Source organism: Sceloporus occidentalis, unplaced genomic scaffold (genome assembly GCF_023333645.1).
Source record: "Sceloporus occidentalis isolate IW3139 unplaced genomic scaffold, rSceOcc1.0.p SCAF_6, whole genome shotgun sequence".
Classification (NCBI taxonomy): Eukaryota; Metazoa; Chordata; class Lepidosauria; order Squamata; family Phrynosomatidae; genus Sceloporus; species Sceloporus occidentalis.
In genome coordinates, this window is record NW_028316986.1 from 117,732,814 (window position 1) to 117,757,547 (window position 24,734).

Below are 24,734 nucleotides of genomic sequence, written 5' to 3' on the forward strand. Positions count from 1 at the left end.
AGAACAATAGTATTCTAGTTACATTCAGTAATCAGGATCTTTGAAGATTTATTTATATGTGAATATAAACTTCCTTGTTATTATTCAAGTATAATTGGAGAAATTTTATTTTTTAATAATGAAATCAATTTTTCCAAATAATTAAACACAGGGAATTGATTTGGTTGGTTGTTAATATTTGTTAATAATGAAAATTAAATATTAAAAATATGGCAAAATAGTTTATTTTATCATCTATTTTTTAAAATTATTTCAAAATATCTTCTTAGTGCTGACCCTTCCTCTTGGGCAACCTGAAAAGTGGGCTCAGGTTTTATGGATCTTGACCATCTATGATCTTGATTAAGAACAGAGCTAAAACCTCAGCATTATTTCAACCTCATACAAGCCACTTTAAAGGGTTCAGGTTTCTCTTTCTTATCTCTAGTCATTAAATATCAAGAACCTAGATACAAGTCTGTGGTTATGACTTTTGACCCTTCTCCATCCCAACTCACTAATTCCAAGACATGGCAGTAGACAAAGGACCTTTCAAGTACTCAGAATAGACTCTAGTTAAACTAAGAAAATACTACCGTATATACTCAACTATAAGTCGAGAAATTTATGCCCAAATATTGACCCTAAAATCTGGGGTCGAATTATACAAGGGTCAATACAGTTACCATGCCTTGAGATCGACTGGAGGACAGTTAACAAAAACAACAACAAACAGTAATAATGCTCATAAAGCTCCTTTTAAAAGTAGCCCTGATGTCCCACTCTCCGTGCCTTGGCAGCGCTTGCTGAAAGAGCTGCGAGGCACCAGTGTGAGTGTGCTGCATGGAGTGATTCCCTTCTCAATCCTATCTCCAAACTTTTCTTTCTCCTCTTTGCATTTCCCCATTTTCCCTCTGTTTGCAAGCCGATCTCCAACCCTTCCCTCTTCTTTGCATTTCCCCATTTTCCCTGCGTTTGCAAACTCATCTCCACACCTTGCCACTTCTTTGTATTTCAGACCGCTTGAAAGCTGATCTCCAAACCTTTGCTTCTCTTCCTCCTCCTCCTCCTTGCGTTTCCTCTGAAAACCAAGCTTCTCTTTTCCCCCCTCCACTTCCACTTTGAAACCAACCTTAAAATCTGTCTCCTAAATTCTGCCCTCGACTTATCCACGGGGCATATCAAAATCCAAGATTTTGATCCTAAAACCTTCCCTCAACTTACGCATGAGGTCAACTTGTACACGAGTATATATGGTAGTCTTATGAATCAGTAAACTAGTATTTTTAAAAATACTAAATTCTTGTCTTGTAATGTGCATTGAAATTTAATAGGCTTTTCCTATCTATGGATCCTTCACATGGGGAAATATCCCGAGCCATGCGGAATCGTGGAATTGAGGTATACATTCCTGGTGATGCTAATGAGAATTCACTGGATCCTCATGACATGAAGTTGATATTGCATGGACTGGGATTGTTAGGAAACAGCGTATGTGAGGTGCTAATTGCCCTGCATACAGAAGCTAAAGAAAGCATAGCAGGTAAGACAAACATAGTAACTGAATATATGTTTCATAAAATGTCTTTTTTATTACTTTGTTAGAGGAAAAATAGAGAGAGAAGAACCTGAAGTCTGAAAATGTAAACTTATAATTTTGGTTTATAATGTGGTAGCTACTGCAGGCAGGTTGCTTGAAAAGAAAACAAACTTGACATTAAAATTCTTGCTTCCTTAATCAATAGGCAGATGTATATAGATCCAATTTAGATCTATAAAAAGAAAATGGTACTAGAGAAATACTAACAACCCAAATAAAAATATGTAAATCCAGCTTAGATCTTTAAAACAAAAACGAGACACCAATTGTTGGCGACAAAACAAGGGATGGCGCTCCTGTCTGTACTATGCTTATGAGCTTCCAGGGGCATTTGTCTGGACTAATGCACCAGCGTGACTTGATTCAAGTAAAAAGAATAAAAGGAGAAATTCTAACAGCTCCTATTTTGTTCAGGCAAAAAATATTGAGGGGCTAACCACTATTTCACAAGCAAACTCCAGCTTTAACAATATATGTTTTTCCCCCAAATATCATCACTTTGACAAATATTGATTTATGAAGTGGAGTTGTTTGTTTCATTGCATATTCAAACTCATACAGAGAAACATGCTGAGTCCTCCTTCAGCTTATTAAACAAAGCTTTAAGCAAACTGAAACATTCATAGACATTCTGCTGATGTGATTTCTGGATGGAAATGCCTGTCTCCTCAGGTTCCACATACACACTGTCATCTTTGATTCACGCTGCAACACTAATAGTGCAACAGTTGCATCGAGGACTTGGCTTGTCAAAGAGTTTCTATAAAGCATGTTGGGAGGTCTACGTCTGTATGCAGCATTTACAGAACAATAAGAAGGTGAGCCTATTCTCTGGACACCCTTGTCCTGCTTTTTTGGGAGGATGCAGAATGTTGATTTAAAACATTCATATCCTACCTTTCCATTATTATTTTTATTACTTATTTATGGTATTTATACCCCTCCCTAAAGGCTCTCAGAGCAGCTTACAGTTATTATCATTTTTAATTAGATGGTCCCCTGCCCTCAGGCTTACAATCTAAAAAGACACAACACAAAACAAGAAGGGAATGGTGGTGGGGAAGGGGATCAAGTCAAGCAGTTCTTCTCTCCCTCTGAGGCCTGGACCAAGGCAGATGGACTGGGGGGAGGGCTCAGTTTCCTAGTTCGGGCCAGGCACGATGAAGCTGGACCTGCATCTCTCCCTCCATGGCCGGATGGCACCAAATGAACTGGAGGGAGGGCTCTGCTTCTTAGAAGGCACTTGGAAGGCAGAGGCCCAAGTAGCAGTAGAACCAGCAGCTGCTTCTTCCCCCTGGCCCCAGATATTATTGACCAATTGGTGGTCTCTTCCCAATTTGCCGTACAAAAAAACTATTTTAAAAATCTTGTGAATTACATAAATTAATGAAACGAGAGCCAATAAAACAGAAAATATTCAAAGTATATTACAAATTAGATGGCCGGGGGGGGGGGGGTTCTTGCAAGCATTTTAAAACCTACATGCACTTGCAATGTTCCCCAGTTTGGATAACTTAGCAGCCTATATAAGTACCTGTATCTCTGAGGGCCAAATAGTAGCTCCAGTGTGAGTGATTTGGATAGAAGAATGGCAAGGGGTAGAATTTCTCTGCCTTCTCATATGCAACAGAGAGTGATATAGAATGAGAACTGTTTTCCCAGTCCCAATTGGAAGTCACAGTACTTTCATTTAGTCTTCTTTTAAGCAAATGTGAAACCTGACTCGGAGTTCTCATTTCAGGTTCCCTGTTGTCACATCAAAAATTTTCTATGGATTATGTGTTAGGCCAGCTAGGAGTGCTTAAGGCATTTGGAACACCACAAATTCCCCACCCTGCTGTAAACCATCCATACTATGCCAGTTTATATATGCATGTTCTTCGTTTGTTAGCTGTAGCACCAAGTGAAGTCTGCAGTCAATCCCAGACAAATCCACACAGATCAATTTTAATATCCAATATGGCTTTTGAATGCGATCTGTCACAATGCACATGCTTCACAGGAGATACCTTCAATAACCAGTATCCATGTATAGTCAGAAGTGGTGATAGTTCATTGCTGTGTTTCATAGATTATCACAAATGTCCATTTGTTTTCCATACCTTTCATTAGAAGAACATTTTAGAAGTAAGAGTTCTCATCCTTCCACTCCCCCCTCCCAGTGCAGGTACTTTAATTATAATCTTTTGTGTCTCCTTATATATTAGCTTGTGTTGGACTTGCTAATGAAACATGTTTCAGCTTTGGATTCAGAAGAAACAAAGGGTGCTTCCCTCCTTGCCTTGGGGTTGTGGCCAGATTCTGCATCCAGTGCTTTGTTTGCAGCTGAAGATTCTCTCCTTTCTACAGTTCATAATGATGGGCAGGTCCTTGCATATTGCCTGAGCAGGCTGAATGTTAAAAACAACAGGTGGGCAAATGATAACTGCTATTTTAGCTGAAAAGAGAGTGTTAATTGTTCCAGGTGAATTACTTCCCCTGTATTCTGAGTAACCCTGTATTTAAAAGAGGAGGCATTTTTTTCTCTTGATCACAACTGATTTAACATTACAGCTGATCCTTAAGTAGGGTTTTATGTGATGGTTTCTGTTAACCATAGTTAAGTGGTACACATGCAGTTAGCAAACCATTATTAAGCTAGTTTGTATGCCTCTCCAGTCTTTCCTTTCATTCTCAGGATGGCTGGTGGAGCAATCCACCATGTATGGGTTTATTCCCATGTGCCAACCCAACCAGGCAGGAGTCAACGTTCTTTTTTCATTTCTTCCATTAAGATTCCTCCTCCTTCTTCAGTTTTTATTTCCTTCCAAGCCAACCTAATGTGAGAATGCCCTTCTCCAACAAATTATTAAGTTTAAAGTAGATAGGAGTAAAAATGGAAAACAAAGGGTCTGATTTAGTCAGGAAAGATGTGAGAGGAAAAGATAGCTCAGTATCCAAGAAACTGGAGGCTAATCGTGAGAAAGAAAATTATTTTAAAACACTACCCAGATGACTGCTGCCCAGCAAGTTTATGGGGAAGAATGAAAGGAGTTATTGGAAAAAATATTCCAGATGTCAAGCAAAAATGGGGCAGAGGAGAATAAAATTCTGGTACTCACTAGGATCGAGAACGGGAACGGGTGGAAGTGTTAAATTATTACAGTGTTAAAATAGATAGCTATTAAAAAATAAAATACGTTTTAAAAAGCTAAAACTGTATAAAACACTAAAATGAAACAACAGTATGGAATAAGGTCCATAGTACTGGCAGGATCAGCATCAGGAAAGGAAGCGTCTGTTGGCAGTACTAAGGGCAGAATGGAATGGAGTAAACAGCAGGCAGCTAAAGAAAATAAGCAGCAGCACCTGTGTAGAGATTACTGGGCGCAAGGAGCATTATGCCTGTCAAGGAGTTAGATTGGGACCAGCAAATTACAGTATATGAGCCAGAGAAACACACAACTCAGGAATTCATAACATATTTACAAAAATGTTTGGGAAGCAGGTGGAGCAGAGACAGTCACCAGAGAGCAATAGTACACAGTGTAGAATGAAGAAAGGTGCAAGGGTACATCGTGATGAAGATAGTGGAGTATATGCAGTGATAGCAGATTTCAAAACAATGATTAGAGAGGCAGTAAACAGCGCAATAAAATCTGTGTTTTTCAAGCAGTGATAGACAAGACAATTGCTTAGAAAACGAAATTAATAGAAATATGCATGCAAGGAATTCTAATGTCATTTTAAGGAAATGAATTTACAGAATTTAATGAATTTATTTAATTATAAACATAATGAATTACAACAGGCAGAAAACATAGTACATTCAAATCAAAAGAAAGAATCAGAAGAGGACAAAAAAAGGATATACATGGCAGTCAAACAAGAAAAATTAATCAACAAGAAAATGAAGATATGATAGATGAAGGAAAGCCAAGAAAATGCACAAGGAAAATGAAACATACAGAGGACATAGATTTAGAAGAACAATGGAACAATGAGTTGTTGGAGGAACAACAGTGTGAGTCAGAGTATGATTCCTCAGATAAAGAGAAAGATAAAGAAATTAATGCAGATAGATTGTTTCAAAGTGAAATTTTATAAAAAAAATTAATTAATGCTTCTCCAATCTCTTCTAAGCACCTGCATTCTAAAACAGCTGTACATACTCTGTGGGAAGGTTTGGCATGGTAGTCTAATGGATATTTGACGTTTACCTAGAGTTAAGGCAGCAAGCCACTGCTAATGCTAATATGTTTACTGGGCTGTGCATCACCTGGCATTTTAGCAATGAAACAGAGATATTGTTCTTGCATTTTTCTTTCTCTCTCTATGTTGGACTTACCATAATTTGTATTTTTTTTCAGGGCACTTCCTCTTACTATATGTGACTTCAACAAAATTTTGCAGTCACCTAAGCCAGATTGTCTAAAATTCAACGCCGTTGAGATCAATGCTTCTTGGGTAGATGACTTGGAGGTCCTTTCTGCTGCAGTTAAGTTATTCATAGAGAAGGCAACTAATCAAGATTGGACATTGAGAGTTGGGTGGCTTAATCAGCTAAAAAAGAACTTACCTCAAGTGCCTGGTAAGCGAAAGAAAAAATGCTTTTTTTTTTTTTTTTTTGGCTTAAACAAGACTGGCCTTCACGTTTGTTGTAGTGGGGAGAGAAACAGAGTGATGGGAATCATGAGGGAAGCACTCTAGGTAATGTTGGGCTGTTTGTTTATTTAAGCTATTTCTGTTTCAACTCCAATTCCACAAGAATTCCTGAGGCAGTGAACAAATGACCATGTGTGCATCTATACTGTACTAATAGCTCAATTTGACTTAACTGCCATGGCTCCATCCTGCAGGATCCTGGGATTTGTAGTTTTGTGAAGTATTGGCATCCTTTGGCAAAGAAGGCTAAAGATCTTGTAAAACTACAAATCCAGGAGTCTATAGGATGGAGCTACAACACTTAAAGTGGTATCAAGTTGCATTATTTCTACAGTGTAGATGCACTGAATGACTCATAACATTTCCCACTGCTGCCTGTGATTGCAAGAGCTGCTGAGACATAGAACCAAACAACATCTAAAGGGCTGCATGACTTATACCCCTGACACATCATCATGCAGTGTGATTTTTTGCATGCTTACTTGGAAGTTAGTCCATCTGTGTTCACTATGGCATATTCCTTGGTAGGCATATAAAAGAGTTCAGTCTTAATAGTGGGTTGTTGAGTTTTTTTAAAAAAGAATCTTGCAAATAAGTATAAACTATCCAAGGAAGCAGTCCAGTAGAGAAAAAAACATTTATTAGCAGTTTGACCCAAGGAGTAGATTTGCTTGATTTAATGTTCCTCTGTTTCATCTCAGCTTCTGGTATGACTTAATAGATTTCTGTGTTGACAGCAATTGAATTTCAGTTCAATTAATCAACTGTGGTTTGGAAGGAGTGTCAACTTCCTCTCAGGAGAAGCCACAAAAATATCCTCCTGCAAGTCAGGGGTCCTCCAGAATTGGCAGGGTGGGCTGGGGTTGCTGCTGCTGTGAGAACACAACCACCCACTCACATATAGGTATAGGAGTATTTTGTGCCCAAATGGGATGTTTTGGATGGTGGAATGAAGCTGCGGCTTACAATTCTACTTTGTTCTACAGATTCAGTTTATACTGTGCTGGAAGCTGGTGCTGCATCACTGAGTAATTTCTACTTCAGCCCCCTTTCAGGTGGAATCAGTAATGTAATAAAGATGCTTCAACCAAATATGACAGGTAATATGCTCTCCCTCAGCTCTCTCTTTCTGTGTGTACATGCACACAGACACCCACATTTAATCCTGTGCTTTTAAAGTAAGGAAGGGCAATGAGAGAAATTGATAGACTCATTGGGAGATTCTTAGTCTCTTCCACAAAATGTTCTCTCGCTCATTCTGTTTTGTAGATTCAGGAAAAGGGGAATTCTTTCTTGTAAAGACAAGTGAGCATTTACCCTGTCCACCTGTCTTTTTAGATGAGCATGTGATTCCTATGGATCCCAGGTGGAACATGCAGTGCTTGGATATGATTAGTAGTTCAGTGGATTTTGATGCAGAAGTGGAACACTCGGACCAGCTGCTTATTCTTCTGAAGTCACTTTCAAATCGGTGGGTTTAGTCACATCCATCCTATTACTTTGACTAGGGAAGCTACCACTTGCCATTCCCATGATTTGGAATTTTATAGTTCTCATTAGGTAAGCAAAACTGGAGATCAGGTGGTGGAGAGGGAAGAAATTGTGATACACCCATGAGGAAACTGGGAGATTTGTTGATGCCTTTTAGTTCATGCAAGATACCTCTGGTTTCAAGCTGTGGGTTTTGTTGCTTTGGCAGTATATTTTACATTAGGCTGTCAGTTAGCAAAAGTTATTATTATTATTATCTACCCTCAGTAGATGTCAGGGAAAATATATTTTTTGGGCAGGACCCATTTCACATTAGTATTCCATACAGTATCTCATCCTTTTTTTATGTATAAATGTGAATTAGTCAAGATGAAATTGAGTTTATAGCTTGCCAGTTTCCTCTTAACAGAGGAATCACTTTTGTATGCTTTTAATTATACAGTTATCCCTCCATATTCGCTAGGGTTAGGGGAACAAGACCACCGTGAATATGGAAAAACCACAAATAACAAAAACACTGTTTTTACCTGAGAGGACACCTCTCAAAGAATCTCTAGGTCCTCCAGTGCAACTCTGTGGTCAATGTCCAACATACACTGACCATAGAATGGCACTGGAGTAGCTACAAATGGTCTTTCAGTGCAACTTTTAGTAAAATGTTGACTACAGAGTTGCACTGGAGGATCTAGACAGTCCTAAAGAGAACATATTAATAAAATCCGTGAATAATCAAATCCGCAAATATCAAAGCCGCAAATATGGAGGGATGACTGTACTGTTCTTTTAATATTGTGAGCTGCTCTGGGTCCCAATTTTGGTGAAAGAGCTGGATGATACTACTACTACTACTACTAGATTTTGATTTGATTCCCCTCTTTTAATGTAATTATATCCGTATGTTTTTAATGTTGTGGTTGCAGGGCAATCCTATTTCTAGACCGGGAGCAAAAGAGCTATTTTGAAAGGAGCTTGATTAACACCAAAAAGCCAAGACCTAGCGCTCTGAGGGTATCTCTAGAGTTCCATAAAGGTACCTATTGCATTTCCAATTTTAAATACCTTATATACTTATGTATAAGTCAACCTCATGTATAAGTCGAGGGCAGGTTTGGGGGCAAAATCATGGATTTTGATATGACCCATGGATAAGTCGATGGTCAAATTTAGGGGCATGTAACAAAGGATTTAAACGGGGGGAGGGGGGACACCACTTCGCTCCCTCCTTCTGGACCTCTTCCAAGGGTCACAGTGTGGGCATGCAAAATGTGGATGCGAACTTCCAATTTCCCTCCCTTCCCCACAACTTTTCCAAGGCTGATGGCTTGCAAATAAAGGGGGACACAGACCCCGATTTCCCTCCTCTCTCTCCTCCTTCCCTTCTCCACAGCTTTCCCAAGGCTCACAGAGAAGTATTACTGTACTGACCTGTATATACACCTGCCTAGGATTTTGGAACCCATATTTGGGCTTAAATTTTTCGACCTATAGAAGAGTATATACTGTAACTGAAAAAGCTAATTCAGGATCCTGGGATTGTTTTCTGATCTTTAAGGATGTTCGTCATAAATAAGCTTACAACTACAAGAAACAGTAACATAAAAAGTGGCATTATCCACTTATATTAGAAATTTTCTCATTTGATAGTCATTTACAATCTGAAGGTTTGTGTGTCTGTACGCTATAGGATGAAGAAGTAGTAGTTCTCCATTATTTCATGTTACACTCCTATCAACATTTACCTTTGAATACATCCCAATGAATGCAGTGGGACATACCTCTGAATAAACACACATAGGACTGCATTGTTAGGGAGCAAAACTCATCTCTTCTAATAGACTGTTGGTAGCTGATTTTGAATTATTTTATTTTCCTTCTGCTGAGAGCCTTTTCTCCTTGTATAGCACCTCAAACTTGTTTTAAGAGCCAGCCTGAGCTTTTAGGAGAGTAGAAATGGTATAAATTGAACTGGTGTCTATTTCTGGGCACCATAATTCAAGAAAGATATTGACAAACTGCAGCATGTTCAGGGGAGGGCAACCAAAAGGGTGAAAGTTCTGGAAACCAAGCCCTATGAGGAGCAGCTTAGGGGGCTGGATATGTTTTGCTTGGAGAAGAGAAGGTTAAGAGGTGACATGATAGCCATGCTTAAAATATTTGAAGGGATATCAGATGGAGCAAGTTGGGAATTTATTCAGTTATAAGCAGGCATTATATTTATTGATGGTGTAGCTTGTACTAGATGGAGTTACGTATTTTCTCTTGGTTTAATTTTAATCATGAAATGAAGATCCTGGAAATCACGCCTCACTTCCACATGCTATTGTGGCCAGCCTTGCTTCCTTTTTTGAACTTTGGGATGCCTTCATGTTGCAGTGGTTGAAGTGTACTCAAGCTGCTGTGTCTGATGAAAAATTGTATGAGGTAAGTAGACCATGCAGATGTCTTTGATTCCAGTTTCTTGGGATTTAGGAATTGTGAGCTGTATGGTTCCTTTAAGAGTTTCTGCCAATCCCCCCCCCACACACACACACAGTTATTTCCCCACATTGTTTTTGTTGTTGTTGTTGTTACATTTTTATCCCACTCTTTTCTCCATTCCGGACTCAAAAGTGACTTACAACAAATAAAAAATTCACAACATAAAAAAATTAAAATGAAATTAAACAAAAATTAAATCCAGATCTTTAGGCCCTTTGATATCTGAAGTGACCTTTCGCCACAAGGTTTTTGCCAAAGTTTAATTGAGGTATTGAAGAAAAACATACATAAAGAAACATACATAAAAAACAAGCATAACAAAAACCTTGGATTTATTATTATTATTATTATTATTATTATTATTATTACTACTACTACAATTCTGGTATATCTTCATGCTTCATAAATAACATCACCGTTAACAATTAGTTATATAAATTCAAAGATCTTCACTTAAGTCTCATAATCCTAACACTTAACTACCTATACTTATAGTAAAATCTTCTTATAGATTCAGTAACTACTTTAAATTATTTAAAATATATTCAGTTTTTAAATCCCCAACACATTTTTTCACCATATTTCTTGCTTATATATGTTATCATCTGTTCCCAGCTTTGTACAAAGATATCCTTATTCATCTTCATAAGACATGTCAGTTTATCTAAATTAGCCAATGCCAATAATTTAATTAGCCAGTCTTGCAGTGTTGGAGTAGAGGGATTTTTCCACATTCTAGCATATTCTAACCTTGCAGCTATTATCATGTAAAATAACAATCTTTATTTTGATTTGTTCATATTTATATCATTCTCTATCATAGTAAATATAATTCTGGGCTCATTTTTATTTTCACATTCAAAAAATTTTTCAATCTCTGCATGTATTATTTTCCAGAAATTTTTAGCTTTTTTACAGGTCCACCATTGATGATAAAAGGATCCAATTTCATTCTGGCATTTCCAACAATTTTGGCTCATTTTTTAGTACATTTTTGATAATTTTGCCGGCAATAAATGCCATCTATGATGCAATTTTAAAATATTTTCTCTTATATTTTGTGCCAATGAAAAACATTGGATGTTTTTAAGCTGTTGATGAACTTTTTATGACTATTACCACCAAAACTGGATCTGAGAAGGAAAGGATATTTTGATGGGAATGGAAAACTTCAAAAGACAATGGGAAATCCATTGGCCTCTCCTGTTGATGGAGTATCTGGGAAAGTGGGATAGGCATGATCAGAAAATACCTCTGCTTACACAAGCTTCACATCTTCCAACCCAAGTAGAAAATGTTTAGCATGACTCTTGGCTATATATGTTATAGGTGGTAGGAGTTGTGGATGACATACCTGGAGAGTGCCAGGTTGGAGAAACTGTGGTCTAGGGGGAATAGTGCACCTCAATGAACATATAGAAAATATTGAGCTTAGACGTGGGAGAAAATTGAGCAGTGATGCAAATAATATCCTGATTTTGTAAACATTTGCTTATGTCAGATGGAAGCTTTTTCCCCTTCAATCATGCTGAAAACTGAGAGCTATGTCCTCTTGCATACTGTTTCCTGAGGGTTGGAGAACCCACAGGTACAGCATGGCATGTGACAGGAATAAGACATTGGGGAGTGGGGGCTTTCATGATTGGCAGTAACTTTCTGAACTTTTACACCCCCTTTCGATTCTAAGAGGTTGTGATTTCCTAATACAAAAGTCTATTTCTCATCTTGAAACATACTGATTTGTTCAGTAGCAGGCTGGAAAAAGCAATCCTTTCTGTTTTTTTCTAGATACTGCACTGCTTATTGTGGCGTGACAGGTTTTGGACAATATCTGACATGGTGGCAGTGGATTCATCTGGCTTGACACTCCTGTCTCTCCATTGGCATTGGGTTGTGAAACATTTAATCAGCAGGATAGCTCAGTTGTTCAGTGGATACGAGCAGCAAAAGTATGTGGGATTTAGGTCTCTTGAAATTCTGATAACTGATCCAAGGCCATCATCTTCATTACCACAGACAGATTGGGTTAACAATAATTCATCAGTGCTCTAGTTAAAGACATTTTTGGACACATATCTGTGTTGCTAACATGAATATTAAAGCTAATTTCTTTGTGCTTGAGTGTGTACATTTGGAAAGATGGCGTTAGTGAGAGATGAAGTACTAGTTCCAGAAGTTAAGAGTGTTTCTTCAGCTTAGTTCAGCCACTCAGAAGAACCCACATTATCTCTTGCAAGAGTAAGTTGCTTATCTATGATTAGCTATGCTTGCTGAAATTGTAGTGGTAGGTATATCACCTACACAGGAAGCTACCTGTTCATGTGCTTGGCATGGACACGAAAATGATTATGTAATTTTATGAAAGCCACTGATTTACAAAATGTTGAGATTAATTGGTTCTTAAAGCCTCACAAGCTTCAGCATATGTGTTGTGCCTGCACAGTTCAGTGTTTTCCCTTTTGGATATCCGTATGAACATTTTATTCCTTCTTTCCATTTCAAGGCTGTCCAAGGATATTCAGTCTGTGTTCCAGCAAATTCAGTCTTGCCTAGCAGGGTCTGCTGATGCACATGTCTGCATTAAAAAGCTGCAAAGGTCTTTGGGAAAACCTCTTCCCTTCAAGGTGTGGTGTATTGATATATAAATAAGCATTACTTAATTCTGTGGATTTTAATTTTTTTAAAAAAATGTTAGAAGTGTGTTTTACACTGCTGATTTTCTATAATACTTTTGATAAAGTTGTATCACTGGGTAACAAATATTTTTGATTGCATAGCTTAAATATTTAAAAGCTTCCTAAGCTCCTTACATTAAGGGCTGTTGTTCAGTAAGGGGGCAGCACATGCTTTGTCTCCAGAAGGTCCCATGTTGAATCCCTATCATTTTCAGGTCTTACTGATAATGTCTAAAAGCTTGGACAGCCAGCCTCTAGTCAGTGTATTCATTTAGATAAACAAAGGTCGTTGTATTAATTTTAAACATTTATACCCTTCTTTACCTCCAAAGAGTTGTTGTACAGAAACTGATCAGGCATTTACAGGCAGTCCATTGGCTCAGGCAGCAGGATTTTGTAGCATGCCTGCATAGAGGCTAGAGAGCCATTGGGCCTGATGGTGAGGTAAAGCAAGACGTGGCTCCTGCCCATCTTGACTGTACTGCAGCGTGGTGTGTTCTCTCTAGGTTAGACACTAATGTAGCCTCTCTACACAGTGCTGCATACATACCGAAGTGCCCGTTAGCATGGTATATTCTGACATAACTGCCTCCCAATAGCCATGTCTCCAGATGCACCTCCCCACCTCATCTTGTAATCTTTTCAGCCCTAGCGATCAATGGGGTGACAGATGTCGCAGCCAGATTGTCCCAAGAGATAAGTTTCTAAAGAGATGTTTAGAACTTGTAGCTAACCAAAATGACTTGGAGAAAATCACTTACTTGTTAGCTAATACAACTAAGGCGGGTTACAAACCGCCATTAGGGACGTCCTGAGGACGTCCCAGTTTTAAAAAGGGGCGTATCCTCTAGATGCCCCTTACCCTATCACAGACTCAGTCCGTACAAAATGGCGGCACCCTGTTCATACGGGCACCGCCATTTTGACATAGCGGACGCTCTGCGTCCGCACATGGCACACCAGAAGTGACGCCGCGAGTGCACCCTTTGGCACTCGTGGCCCCTCTTCCGGGGCCTGAGAAGGAGCGCGATTTCCGCGCTTCTTCTCTGCAGCGTCCGGGAGCCGCGCCATTTAAAGGCTGCGGTTCCCGGACGCTGCAAGCGGAGGCAGAGCCAGACCACTGCTTTTCAGCGGTCTGTAACGCGCCTAAGTCTGTTACGTTCAACACTGCCAGATTTGCTGTAAAAGCAGCTAAACTTAGATTAGATTTTGAGGATAAAGGCCTGCAAGGGAATCTGCAGTAAACAGATTATATTAATTTGAATGGAGTATGGAAAATTGTGATGTTTCTGTATGAAATATTTTTGTAATTTTAGTGTAAACATATTGCTCTATATGTTATAGAGCTAATTGACACTGGGAGTTTTAAAGAGTTTTAATTATTTTTGTAATTTGATGGCTATAACCTGTATTTGGTTGTCATGAATAAACTGTATGTAATCAATTCAGTTCCCCTCCCACATCCATTTCCATGTTGTCAGAGAGCATGTGTTTGTTTGTGTGTGAGATCAAATACAGAACAATATTCAATGTGCCCTCACTCTCCAATAAAACAGAAATGGTTGTGTTGAGTGGGGGCTGCACTGCTTACAAGGTAAATTTGAGAGGAGGGATTTTGGCTTTTGCGTGGGCAGAACAGAATTCCAACCTATGCAATAAAATTAAGTTGCGATGACATGCAATCAACCATCCATATCTACAGATTCAACCATGGATTTAAAATAGGTATTTTTTAAATATCCAAAAACAATATTTGATTTTGCTATTTTATATAAGGGACATCATTTTACTACATTATTGTGTATAGTGGGATTGAGTATCTACAGATTATGGTATCCACAGGCGGTCCTGTAACCAAACCCTAGTGAATACCAAGGGCCCACTAGCTTATTGTTATTGTTATCATTATTACTATCCCATCTTTCTTCCAAAATTGGGACTCGAGGCAGCTTACAATTTAAAAAAAAACAAGGCAGTTCAAAACATACAGAAAAGTCAACATTAAAATAGAATTGAACTATTGACAACATTAAAATAATTTTAAACTACACTTAAAAAGATAAAATACCATTAAAAGATAAAAAGGAATTAAAATCTGACATACACCATCATAATTCAATAAAAGGATGTCAGGCAATATCTCTTACTCTTACTATGTCTCTTCCCTCCCCACACTTAAATCATTATACAAAAATTCAGAATAAATTCTGCTGTATGAATTCTACTAAAAATGCTCAAGCAAAGTAAGATAACGGTTCAAACTATTGGCACTGACATTCTTTCTGTTATTTAACATCTGCAGAATAAGGAGGTAATGGAACCTGCTGCCCAGCTGAGGAGGCTTTCTAAAGCACTTAATGTCCTGGAGCTGAGATCTGTTTTTGTAGGTGATCAATGGCAGAAGGAGATCTGTATTTTGAAAATTGTTGCCACAGAGTGGAAGCTGAAGGCTTTGTTACTTCAAGCTCAAGGGCTAGTCCTCAGAGCCAATCACCTGAAGGACATTTGTTCAGGTGAAGTATTTCTTACATATAATAGTCTGTAATAAAAAGAGCAATGTAAAAGTGTTGGTGAATTATTCTTTTAAAAAAACAATCAGGTAATAATATATTTGCTGTTAACTTCTGCTGTAGTGTTTTCTTCTCTCAACACTTGGCAATCATTTTGAAGTTATTTGGTGGTAAAATTCTAATAGCAGTCCTTTATTTGTAACAGGTGAATTGCAGGCTTTGGTGAATCACCAGCATTCAAAACTAAAGGAAGGAGGACTCTTCATTGAGGCTTTCGAAGAAAAGCCTGCTGAGGGCAAGGAGATGGACTCTACATTAACTCAGCTCTGTAATCGGGTGCAGCTCTGGCCTGCCATGGAGTATCTAGCTGTTTTGTGGCAGTACAAGCTGACTTCTAAATGTATTGATCAGATGTACTTACGAAGGTGAGATACTTTTCTGAGGAAACAAAAACCTGCCTCTCACACCAAAAATATATATTGTAACTCTGAGATAGCATCAGGGCTGTGTCTTATGGTCCATCCCTTTTTAAAGATACCTTCTATCCACCTTTGTTCTACAGGAATATAACAAAGGTCAGGATCTACTACTAGATATTTAGGTGGTTTTCACAGGAGGGGTTCTGAACCCATTTGTTTAACAGTGCTAGCCATGACTAAAAAGAAAAAGAAAATAGAATTAGCTGAAATAGAGAAAGCATGGGATAACAAGAAGTGGATGCCATTATTTAAGAATTACGAGCTTAGCTGAATTCTCTGGAGTAAATTCAGAGATATTAGAAAGTCTGTACATATCTTACTATCTGGCAAAGCAAGTATCCTGTGTACATCCCCACCCCACACAGTGTGAACAGTGATCCTTAGGTGGTTCTGTACGGTACTTCTCATTACCGTGTTTCCAAGATCAGAGTGCTCTCATTGAGGTATCTGTGTTCAGCAGCTGCTCTTCAACAACATCTGTAAACTTTCCGTAACTCAGTCCTTTCACACACATGCATGCACACACTTTCACACACCCACTCCTGACAACCTAGAATCGTAGAGTTGGAAGATACTTCAAGGGCCATCCAGTCCAACCTCATTTTAATAATAATAATAATAACAACAAAATTTATTTATATCCCACCTCTCTACAAAATCGAAACACTACCAACAGATGCCCATCCAGCATCTGTTTTAAAACCTCCAAAGAAGGAGACTTCACCACTCTCCTAGACAGCATATTCCACCTTTGCTTCAGCTTTCCTTTCACTTCTCTTGTTCTTTTGACTCATGACACCAAAGGCAAAAATATATTTTCCAAAGCTGCAACAGGCCTGGGGCAAGGGGACAAAATATTATCTGTGCTAAATGGAGCTACAGAAATTATTTTGCTAATGTGGCATCCTTGCCTGCTTCAGAGCACTGTAAAAAAGAAAGATGGGATTCCCCTTGAATTTAGAATTGAAACAGTTATTCCTTGTACATTAACAGTGGTTTTCCTTTTGCTCCATCTGAAACTGTTGCAACTTTTTCTGTCCCAGTTGCTTATGGACTATCAGCCAGTTCTCTGTTTCAGCAACTCCTCCTTTTTTTTCCAGGAAAGACAACAATCAGCAATTAAGCATATATTCAGAAATAAAGCAGTTTCTTACTTTTTGCCTTAAGTTGACACCAGCTACCTCTCAACAGCTTCATGGACTTTATTACCTGTTGGATCTGTGTAAGGTAATTTTTTTTCCAATTTAGTACACTATCAGCTGTTTTTTCTTTAACAAGTGGAATGATTCATTTCCTCATATTCTGACACAAAGGTTATTTGACCTTCCCTATTTGTGGTGGACATTTTGTATTGCTATGGGTTAAGGTGAACTTGAAGGGCGGTAACAACAACAAGATGACTTTTAAAAACCATTACTAGCAAATGAAGGAATGACTCTCCAATTTTCTTTGTTTGAGTAGGCATTATCTCATATCATTTCCCTACTTCCAGTCCCTGGTTGTCTGGAGGAGGTGCCTGATTCCAATTGTTCTTTCTGTTGAGAGGTATCTGCAAGCATCAGCTGACATCTTGGAGTTGCTTGCAAGTTTTTAAAGACTAGAAAAAGGTTCATAATAATGTTCTGTGTGCTGCCTTTAGCTCTTATGCTCCATCTCTTCCTCCCTTCATCATTTTCCCTTCTTGATGAAGAGTGGGCATCTGTGGGTGCCCCGGTTTTGGACTTCAGGTGCCATAAACCATCCTCACTTGCTGAGACTGATAGAAGTCATAAACCAAAACCCGAAGGGTCACAGTTTCCTACCACATAGACTCAATACACTGCGTACACTGAATAGTTGGTAAGCTGTCTTGAGTCCCAGTGCTGGGATAAAGGCATAATGTAAATGAATTAAGAATAAGAATAATAAGAATTCTAAGTAAGCAAGTATGCCTTAAATGTGATAATGTTATTTCCATCGCATCTGATGGAATTTACTCCCCATTTACTCCTTATCCAAATAATGTTGCAGTAACTCATCATGAAAGAAGGTAAAGAGAGCCTTTTTCTTTTGCATTCCTGTCCACGTTTGCTCCATTGGTCTGAAAAATGTCTTTTCATGTTTGAATTGAGCTTTGACAGCTGCCTAAAGATGATATAGCAATCCCCTAAGAAACAAAGGAAGCATTTTATAAGGGCATCTTTTATTTTTTAAAATAAATAATTCTAAGAACCCTTGGGTTTTCCACACTTTTGCTTTGTTCTTTAGGTCTCTGCAAATGAAATTTCTCTCTTGTGGTCAGAACTGGTGAGAGCTGCTTTAGTAGCATTCTGGAACAGTACTGTAACTATGGACCCAGAGCATTGGCTGTCTTGGCAGCCACTACGGAAGGAGGAGGATGACAAGATGCCAAACTCCTTCATGGACAGTTCTGTTAAGGTTTGTGTAGGAAATGTTGCATTTTAAGAGTATGATCTAGAAGAGTGGTTCCCAACCTTTTCTTTGCCCCACACCCCTAGGAAATGTTTGATTAATGTTTGCACCCCCTGAAAAAGTAATATAACATTTGAAGATGAAGAAGTCCAATTTCAGTTGTATTGAACCACATACAATACTACAAGTTAACAAATACTGTGGGTGAACAACTTAAAAAATAACCCTTTAACATAGTGCATAAAATGTAAATCAAAATTGAGCAATTAGATTCTAATTTATTCAGAGAAAATTGTGAACAGTAAAATCAATCCTAATTGTGAACATAAAATTCAATTACTTTTTGCTCCTATTTCTCATGATTTTGTGAAAACATGTAACTTTTTTCCTGACCACGATCTACAGGTCTGGCTGTGGATTCAGGTGATTAGATTCTTGGGATGTCAGGGGTGATCAATCCACCTTCACTAGGTTCTACCCCATGTGCCAACCACAAGGCAAGGGTCCATATTCTTTTCTGTTAAATTCTGTTGGGACTCATCTCACCTCCTCAGTTTTATTTTACCTGTTCTTCTAACCAGATAGAGGCAGCCTCTTCTCCAAAAGATTAGGCTGTAGGCAATATAAATAAGTGGATAGGAAAGGAGAGGTAAATAAAAATAATAAGGAAAAACACAAAACAGAAGATAAAATGGATAAAGACAGGCATTTAGTGCCAAAAGCCACCCAGATGACCACTGCCCTTGACTGACATAAGAAAACTGAATTAACATAAGTATCTTTGTTGCACCCCCTGGGAATGCGGGCACCCCAGGTTAGGAAGCCCTGATTTAGAATCTAGACTGTGAACAGTATTTCCAAAACATGGAAGAATAAACTACTAAACTACTTTAACCATCCAGGACCCAAATCCTTTTTTAGAATTAGTGTCATGTGGTTCCTACAAGGCAGAAGAGGGCAACTGTAGAGGAGGTGGGGGACATTTTTCACTGCCACAGCCCCTTCTCCTTGGGAGCTCTACCAGCACTTCAGCCTTGATCCAGAGTGGTGTGGCAGCTGAAACATTCAAACTTGTCTGGTACTGGATGGGGAGGGGGCATTGGAAAGCAAAGGTGCCACATTTTTCAGCGGTTGTGAGCTGTTCTTGTGCCGCTGGGAGCTTTGTAGACCACAAAATGGGTATCTGTAGGCCACATGTGTATGCCCATGTTCTCTGAAATTTCTCAGCTTCTTAAGGTCAGTGGCTCATCATTATTTAAAAAAATTAAATGTCGAAGATGCTTATCAGTGATTTAAATGTACATTTTGATCTTTGTCAATTTAGGGTGTGGGTATTTTGAGTCGAGCAGTTTTCTCCAAGTGCCTCTCTGAAATTCTAACTAGCAGCAGCAAGTGGATCCAGTGGGATGTGACAGGCCTTCCTGTTCTGTCAGCCTCCAATGTGACACTGGGAGAGTGGCTGGAGAGAGCACAGCAGCTGCAAGAAGTGAGCACAGTTCTCTGGACAAACCTAGCCTTTTCCTCTCTGGCTGAGTACAGGTACGAAACAGGGACTGCTTTTACATACCTGTCTGCTGAAGCCATTTTTAAAAAAAGATTTCTTAATAGTTAGACTGAACAGCTAGCCTTAAAGAATATGCTCATGTATATTCTGGAAATTTTAGTAAAAAAAAAAAAAAGCAACCTAAAAACCTAGGTGAACTTATCAGCAGGTCAGTGTAAGTGTTGCACTTTAACTCTTATACAAAAAGGAATCATCCCCTCCTCTGAATCGAGTAGTGAAAGGTAAGAGCATAGTCTGTCTCAGGAGAACCTGAAAGAAGCACCGATCCCCTCTACACACTCCATTACAGCATTGCTTCTGACATTTCTGAATGCCTGGGTGGGGAAGTGGCGATGTCCTTTGACCTCGTTTTGCTTTGCTTTTTCCTTTCCATCCTTTGTTACAAACCCCTGAGGTTTTACTCTTGGTTATCCGCGTGTTATATCAAAATTAGAGCCATAATTTTGGCTCTAAAACCTGCCCTCAATTTATACAATAGGTTAACTTATACATAAGCATAGTACTTAGAGAAGAACATTTAAGGATGAGGTCCTTCATGCCCAGGTTCTCCAAGGTAATTTTGGCCTCTTGAAATGGCCACAACTCACTCTACACTGCTGGGTGACATTCCTAACACAGCTAGATTTGGCTGTGAGATCCCTCCAGTTACTGATCCCTGTGTCAAGACCATACTACATTCCTGTAGCACTGTTATTCCACTTTTACTTCTGTGACTTCCTCCTATGGCACTCTGGGTTTGTAGATTAGTGAGGCCTAAGAACTCTCTGGTTGAGAAAGCTAAATGCTCAACTCTGAACTGCAAATTCCAGAGGAGGAGGCCATAGCAGTAAAAGTGGAATAATAGTGCTGTTACAGTGAAGTGCCGTATTGTTTATTTAATTAAATGTCCCTGGTTTTTTTTTCTTTGTTCAGGTTAACAGATTCCAAGTTCCAACATGTGATGTTACATAGACTACTTGTAGCTCTTAAAGACCTGATTCCAACAGAACTGCAAGAAGAATATTTCCAAAACTGTGATAAGTTTTCCTCCAAGGACCCAGTGGCTTTTCAGTACATTTGCAAAGTACTCAGGGATGCTGCTACCCGGGACATCTTGCCTGAACAGCTTCTCTGTCTTTGGATGACTTGTTTGCAGCAGTTCTTTGAGAAGGAAGGGGGAGCTCAGAACTTGTCTGAAACAGCTCGACGAGGCAGTTTTTGGGTAAACCTAGGCCTTCTGCAAATTCACGTGTGGCTTCCACAAACTCAATTTGATCCTGCAGCAAAAAGAGAATTCAAACTTAAGTACGCAGATGAAGAGGTGAGTGGGTGACACTTTTGTGTATTGTCTTGCCCTGAAGTTAATAGTATTTATGCAAAATACTGACATTTCAGAGTATCAGAAGTTGTTAAACTTGCAGCAGCAAGTGAGTTTCAACCAGTATGTGATAGGGTAGCATTCAACTTTGTCATGTGGAAAGAAAGAAAAAGTCGCTGTTCCACATGCAAAATAAACCTAATCTAATCTAATAAGGCTTTGTAATCTTTTAGCAGGATCTTACATGTTGGCTGTTAAAATGGAATCCTGTTGCAGGAATAAAGATATATAAGGGGGTGCTGAAAAGTTCTTGGCCTGAACAAAAGGGAATGACCTAGAGCCATGAAACTTACATGCTATTCTACATATCCACTCCAAAGTTCGACACACTTGACATATCCTTTCTTCAAAAAAAAATTCTGATGTCTGGTTACCGAAATACTCTTTTACTGCTGCTGTCATCTGTGAATCGTTCAAAAAATTTCTTCCTTTCAATCCCTTTTTAAGGTTTGGAAACAGGAAATAGTCAGGTGGAGCAAAATTTGATGAGTAGGGTTGATGGCCTATACACTCAAATCCAAAATCTTTCAAAACTTCCACTATTTTGCCAGCCCTGTGAGCAGGTGCATTGTCTTGCAAAAAGAGAACACATTTCTACAGATTCTCTTGCCATCTTTCCTTCAACACCTTATTTAATTGACGTAGCATGTTAGAGTAGTATTCTGCATTAACAGTTGGGCCCTTCTGAAGACAGTCATCAGAATATCTTCCTTTTCTCAAGAAATTGTGGCTGTGACCAGTCCTGCTGACTTTTGAGTCTTCAGTTTCTTTGGCTATAGAAAACCTGAATACCACCACAGCAAGGACTATTGTTTGGTCTCCAGATCATAGTGGTGTACTTATGGCCCCATACAGACAGGTCAAAATAAAGCTGCTTCAGGTCACTTTGGAGGTATGCGTTTTAAATGATGCATGTGTCCTAACAGTCCGGAAGCTGCGCCAAATCTGCGCTCCAATCCTTAGGACTGGATCGTGGCTTTGGCACGGCTTCCGGACTTAGTACGCATGCATCCTTTAAACAGCATACCTCCAAAGTGACCCAAAGCAGCCTTTATTTTAGCCTGTCTGTATGGGGCCTATGTTTCATCAAAAGTGTTTAGTTGTTCCAAAAAATTAGATCACTCAAAATGCTGCAAATCAACTTAAAGGTATCCTCTTGATTTTGTTCCTGGTCAGCATTCAAACATATCAGCACCACTTGGCTTAGTTTCTGCATAGGCAAGTGCTTATGAATTATAAATCCAGGATACTCCTGGGGTATCTCCAGTTTTCCAGCAATTATTTTGGCTGAGATTTGCTAATCTGCCAAAATTAGGTCATGAATATGGTCAACAATTTCAGGAATTGATACTGCTGAAGGCTTCCCAGACCTTGCTGCATGAGTGGTCTCACAATCTCCATGCTGAATGTTGGCCTACCACTCTTCACAGTTGAGTATGTTGGGAACTCGTCATTCAGTGTTTACCTCATACATTTCTTTTTGAGTTTTCTTCTGAAGAAACAGGAACTTCATGACACCCAGAGTTCAGTACTTGAAAATTCCACACTTTCATTGACCTGGTTCTATCAGAGATATGGGGGGAAACCAGAAATTAAAGCTTTGATCCTGCAGATTGGCAGTTTACAATATAAAAGAACACTCTTTCAAGTCACAGTGACAAAATTATGTTCAGATTTTGTGAAGTGGGTTGGGCCAAGAACTTCTCAGCACCCCCTCGTAAACAAATATGCAAATAGAACAAAGCTATGGTAACCGAAAAGCTCCCCCCTCCCAAACAGGGACCTTTGGGAGGCTAACAGAGAGGGTGTGATGGCATCATCTTTCTGTTGTTTTTCCCCCTCATCTAGGAGTAAGTGATATGCAATTACTCCACAGAATGTGGAAGAGATGCTACCTGTATTAGGATTACAGCTCTCAGAATTCCCCAGCCAGCCTAGCCAGTGGCTATATTGGCTGGAGTGGTCTGAGAGTTATAGCAAAAAAAGTAACTTTTTGCCTTGTCATGACTAGATAGCCTTACTGTTTTGCTCAAGACTTGCCAGAACTGGAATTACTTATTGAATTTGAGTACACCAAAACAAGTTTTTTGTCCATTGGGATAATGGCAGTTCATTGTTGAATCATTTTGTCTTATGCTTTTAGTTACACCATCTAGAATGTGAATGGAAGACTCTCAATCTGTCAACTGAGTTGCACACAGGGAAAGATCTTGAAGATGAAACCATCAGCAACCACAGTCATCCTCACATTAGGTAACTTTGTAGTGTTCACCTTTTTGTTTCCAGATTTGAAGGAGTGAGACCAGAGTAGTCCGTTGGGTCATGAGTTCAGATCCTGTCCTTGGGCATTTACACTTGGCAGCAGGGTTCTTTTCTGCTCTCATTCTCAGTTTGCCATCTGAATGATGAAATAATGAGGGGGGGGGGAATGTTTGTGTGAGAACAAGTTTGCAACTAATGGCTCTTTTCATCCTTGTCCAGTTTATGGATGGTTTGGAAACAAACTTAATAAATTATTTCTTAGAGAACTATAGTGAGTTGCTTACGTTCTTACTCCCAGAGTCCCACCTTCATCCTACCCCCATAAATTAGAAGAGCGATGTCTAGTTTTCATTTTAATGGATCATAAGTTTTCCTTTAATGGTGTTTTTAGTAGCACCTTTTAAGCCACAGTTGACAACCTGACCTCTAAGATTATCCTCTCTTAGGTTGTTATGCCAAAGAATCCAGAAGTTAAAGGATCAAATCGCCAACCTTCGTCAAAAGCAAGCCTTCAGACCCCAGGTTCCTTCATATGAGTTTTTGTATCAGGAAGTTCATCAGTATGCCAGCAGCATTGCTCAGATTTCAAAAGTCCAGGATCTCATGACTCGCCTTTTGCAATTTCTCTACATGGATAAGCCTCCGTCTCTCCTAATGGTGCAAAATGTGCTGAATGAGGAAGTAGCTTGGCAGCAGTCACACCATCAATTCAGGAAACGTTTGGCAGAGGACTATGCTGCTTTCCCTGATGTGGTTATTCCTCTGCAAGCTGCTATTTTGCAGATGCAGCATGGTGCTAGACTTGTGGCATCTGAAGTTCACAGGATGACATTCAGCAGTTTGGTCAATCCAGCTAAGCTCAGCACCCTTGCTGCTTCACTGCTGTCATTCCCTTCCATTGGGAATACCTTTCCTACTTACCTTTCCCAGGCAGATGCTTTGTGCTCTCTGAACTCTCTGGATGTCCTTCAAGGCCTTAAGTCATTATCCCTGAAATACTCCACAGATGAATCTGACAAAGAGCAGAGGATGTGCCTTACCCAGGAGCAGCTGCTAGTGAACGCTTTATTGTGCCTCCGCTGTCATGTGCTGTGCAAGGGAGAACTAGACCGTAAATCTCTGCAGCTTTTAAGACATTTATGTCAGGTATGGTTTCCTAACATTAAAAGTCCATTCATTCATTCACTTTATATCCTGCCTCTCTCTTTATGCAGGACCCAAGACTGCCTACAACATTCAAAAACAAGATAAGTTAAAACATTATTTATGCAAAAGTTTTAAAA

At 39.2% G+C, this 24,734-nt stretch overlaps 1 protein-coding gene across 2 annotated transcripts in view; it reads left to right on the forward strand.

The window, feature by feature from the left end:
• MDN1 (midasin AAA ATPase 1) overlaps positions 1–24,734 on the forward strand; it is a 173,294-nt gene that overhangs the window by 82,641 nt on the left and 65,919 nt on the right. For both annotated transcript variants that reach the window (XM_089530729.1, XM_089530730.1), the window contains exons 46-63: positions 1,314–1,522; positions 2,252–2,397; positions 3,787–3,989; positions 5,929–6,149; positions 7,210–7,323; positions 7,562–7,694; positions 8,635–8,744; positions 10,002–10,135; positions 11,981–12,141; positions 12,696–12,816; positions 15,170–15,380; positions 15,583–15,802; positions 16,957–17,083; positions 18,104–18,274; positions 19,593–19,807; positions 20,745–21,132; positions 23,333–23,442; positions 23,898–24,597. In XM_089530729.1, coding sequence (XP_089386855.1) covers positions 1,314–1,522; positions 2,252–2,397; positions 3,787–3,989; positions 5,929–6,149; positions 7,210–7,323; positions 7,562–7,694; positions 8,635–8,744; positions 10,002–10,135; positions 11,981–12,141; positions 12,696–12,816; positions 15,170–15,380; positions 15,583–15,802; positions 16,957–17,083; positions 18,104–18,274; positions 19,593–19,807; positions 20,745–21,132; positions 23,333–23,442; positions 23,898–24,597 — 3,694 coding nt within the window. The remainder of the gene's footprint in view (positions 1–1,313; positions 1,523–2,251; positions 2,398–3,786; positions 3,990–5,928; positions 6,150–7,209; positions 7,324–7,561; positions 7,695–8,634; positions 8,745–10,001; positions 10,136–11,980; positions 12,142–12,695; positions 12,817–15,169; positions 15,381–15,582; positions 15,803–16,956; positions 17,084–18,103; positions 18,275–19,592; positions 19,808–20,744; positions 21,133–23,332; positions 23,443–23,897; positions 24,598–24,734) is intronic.